This window comes from Athene cunicularia (assembly GCF_003259725.1).
Source record: "Athene cunicularia isolate RWA chromosome 2 unlocalized genomic scaffold, athCun1 chr2_part1, whole genome shotgun sequence".
Classification (NCBI taxonomy): domain Eukaryota; kingdom Metazoa; phylum Chordata; class Aves; order Strigiformes; family Strigidae; genus Athene; species Athene cunicularia.
Window position 1 is genome coordinate 33,055,369 of NW_020799095.1, and position 3,513 is coordinate 33,058,881.

General features: G+C 41.5%; 1 protein-coding gene across 1 annotated transcript in view; it reads right to left on the reverse strand.

Moving 5' to 3' along the window:
- Positions 1-925: 925 nt before the first annotated feature.
- SKIDA1 (SKI/DACH domain containing 1) overlaps positions 926-3,513 on the reverse strand; it is a 7,919-nt gene continuing 5,331 nt past the window's right edge. The window contains exon 2 of the mRNA XM_026843373.1: positions 926-3,510. Within this exon, the coding sequence (XP_026699174.1) occupies positions 2,368-3,510 (1,143 nt within the window). The 3' untranslated portion in view covers positions 926-2,367. The remainder of the gene's footprint in view (positions 3,511-3,513) is intronic.

Sequence of the window (3,513 nt, forward strand, 5' to 3'; positions counted from 1 at the left end):
TTTTTTTTTTTTTTTTGGGGTCAAGGGAAGACCTTTGTCAAGCAGACACGGCTTTCTAACAGAGCAGGGAGCTTTCCTGAGCAGTACATTTTGTACATATTTACAGTTCTCTGAAATAAGACTGTAATCTGTGCAGCTCTAAACATACGAATGTAAACATTCATCTCAGAACAACTTCAGTAAGCAGATTTTTCATGACCATCGTAATTTCAGCAGAGCGGTTAAGTATGCAATGCACCTTTTGCAATTGGCAGTTTAAAGTGATGTGTGTGCGTGTGTGAGTGTGCGTGTGTGCGAGCATGCATGGGGGGGGAAGGGTAACTCCACTGAAAGGCAATTGTTTACTCTTTCTAAATATATTTGGCTGCAGGTATTCTTAGACTAGGCCTTTTACAATGAGAGGAAAACGACGGCGTGGATATAGTAAACAACTGAAATCAGTTAGCAACTGCTTGGAATATTTAGAGACACGAGGGGTTGGGAGAGGGCATCACAAAAGGCAGGAATTAAAAAAATTGAAACCCAGGCAGTGGATTGCCAGCAGAAATGTTGACTTTGAGTCACACAGTAAACATTACATTGTTGCTTTGTTTTCCTTTTTTGATTTACGATAAATTATTCTCCCGGGATTGATCGATGAGTGGAATCCTTAAAATTTAATTTGGGAATGATCTAGTATAAATAAAATGCTAATCCAAAGAAAGAAACCAGCAATTATTCATCCTAAACTCTGCTGATTCAGCAACTCAATTATAACTGCCTTTCTCAAGCTGCAAACTTTTCAGGCTGTTTTCCGAGTTGCTGTACCCGTCCTCCCCCCACAAGAGAGACCTTCCCCCGTCCTCAGCTCTGCCTCCACCTCGGCCTCCAGCCTTTCTCTGTTGTTTTTTTTTTCCCCTTTCTTTTCGAGGGGTTGGGGGGGGAGGGAGGGAAACAGTTAACCTCTTGAAGCGTATTTCCTCCAAATAAAAACAGTGAACTTACAAACGGAGAGGAAACCATGGATAACTCTGCAATAATTCAAAGTGTATGGAATCAGGATTTTTTTTAAACAGTGTTTTTAATTGAAAATAAAGCTAAAGCATGCTTTTCAACAGTGCAAATTTCCATAATTTTGATTTACTGCTTCCATCATCACAATATATTATACCAGCATGTCTTACCGAGGGCTAGACTCTAGAAGTCTGCCTGTTCGACTATTTCGATATTAAGTGCAAATATAGATAATTGCCTCTGATTGTCACGTGCAGTAGAAATGTTTCTGCTACATAGAGAGGATGGCATGGCAAAAAAACCCCACGACAACAAATTTAAAGAGATGAGGGTAGAACTGGGAAGTGTAACACGGTCAAAACGCCTGAGTTTTGGTGCCAAAAAGCTATGAATAACATGGTCTTCTGATTTTGTGTATTCTTTCCACTTACGGCCTCTCGTTTCACTTTCTGTGTTGTATTTACTGCTTTGCTATTTCCTCCAGCCAGCGTGAGGGGCTGGACCATAAATTGTACTGCTAGCCAGGCAAATATTTTAGTTGCTTTGCAAGTTTGTAAGGGGCATGTTCAGACCACAACTTAAGTATGACATTAGTGGGTAACAGTAACCTTATTTAAGACCTCTGGGTGAAACAAAAAGGCTTCCCAACTGCAAAGAGTGGCTGTACAAGTAAAAAGACACCCTTTTACCAAAAATAGAATTCCACATTTATTTACTGGTTTCAGATGAGGCAGCTTTTCCCAGCGCTGGGGTCGCAGGCGGACCCCAGACTTTCCAAACCAGAGAAAAAGGAGTAAGTGCAACTGCTCTTCGAATAAGACACCCCTGCACCCAAAAACAAAGCTCCCGAAAAGTAGGCTGCTGCCACATTGAATTATAGTGAACCCTTACTGTGCAACCATGTAACTTAACAAACTTTAACTGAATTAACAGTTAGACTTCCATTTTCGAAATCTAGTGCATAAATTTAATGGCTCATTCTAATATTTATTATTCAACCTTTTGACATTTATTTGCAGCAGTTGAATTGAGGTACTGGTGCATTATTAGCATTTAAACAGTAAAGTGTTCCAGCTCTACCATAATAACTGAGTTTAACTTGAGTCTTTAGCCTGAAGTACTCTGTGGAATGTAACCAAAAAACCCCCAAATGCAACAGAACCCAAAAAAAAAAAAAACCAACCAACAAACAAACAAACAAAACCCCCACTGTTGTAAAGAAAATAGTAATCCGGTTTCTGTCTTCACAACGTGATAAAACAGGATTCCAAAAGTGTGTATAGCATTAATGGGCTTGTACAAACCATCCTGCAGAGTTTAAAAAACGTAAGAAAGTTAAAGGTGGTTCAAGAAAATATTTTCCAAACTATTTTATTAATTAAATTTCCTGAATTTGTGGCTAGGTGGAAGAGGTATTGCAGAACCGCCCAGCTGCCATTTCCATACAGGATGGGCCTTGTGAGGTGGTTGGGAATCCTTAGTGGTGTTTAAGGAATAAGCTGGCAACAAATCCCCATCATTGCCAATAATTAGTGATGGTGGACAGGGAAAATTTGCCATGAAATTAAATGGCCTTTTCACTGCTGATGCTACATTGCTGGCTACCCTTTTGCGTCTATTGTTAACTGTAAAATCATCCAGTGTTCCTTCATGTGTCTCGATTTTACCTGTAGGACGTGGGCTTCGAGCTGATTTCAAATTTGGTTTGACTGGAGGAGTCTGCAGTACAGGTCGCTTTCCCAAAACCAGTGTCCTGTAATTTTTTCTCACCCTTGCTCCAAATTTATACTCCCCATCCTCAGGTTTTGGAGTACCTAAAGTGCATGAGAGGACCTGACTCTGAGTCAGCGGGTTTAAGGAAGTGGTTTCTTTCTCAGTGCATGCAGAATCTTCCTTGGCTGTTAATAAAGCGTCCTGGTTATTACTCTCAGTCACACCGTAAAACTCATCCTTAGTATCATTGCACTCACACTTTAGCTTATGTGTTGTAAGATCGGGCTCATACTCGTCGTTCGCACTGCTGTCCTCTATTTTGATTTTAATGCTGTGCAGGAATGGCAATGCCTTATTGCCTGTATCAGTGCACTGGAGCTCAGCTGCTGCTGCTGCCCCTGGAGAAGCAGCATCCTCCTCAGGATCAGTTTGTAAAGAGGGCAAATCCGTGGCAAATTCAATACAATGAGGGATTTTGGAATCTTTCTCTGAATTTGCTGCCGCTGATGAAGAATCATTATTTAAGAACCTAGCAGCTATTGTATTGTTATCTGCACGGTGTGTAGTAGTTGCTTGAAGGCATTTCCTTGCCTCTCTGAGTATTCTTTGTTGTGGAAATGCATTGTTTGTCTTTGGGCTAGGTGAAGAGGCCCCCTTTGCAACACAGTTAATTGTTAGGTCAGTACTCTTGGCATTACTGGAAAATTCAGAGTGTGGGAATGTGATCTCGGATACCCTATCCTCTCTTATCTCCGCGAAGCAGCTCCCCAGGCCGCCGGAGCAGCGTAGCGCCGGGGCGGCGGGAGC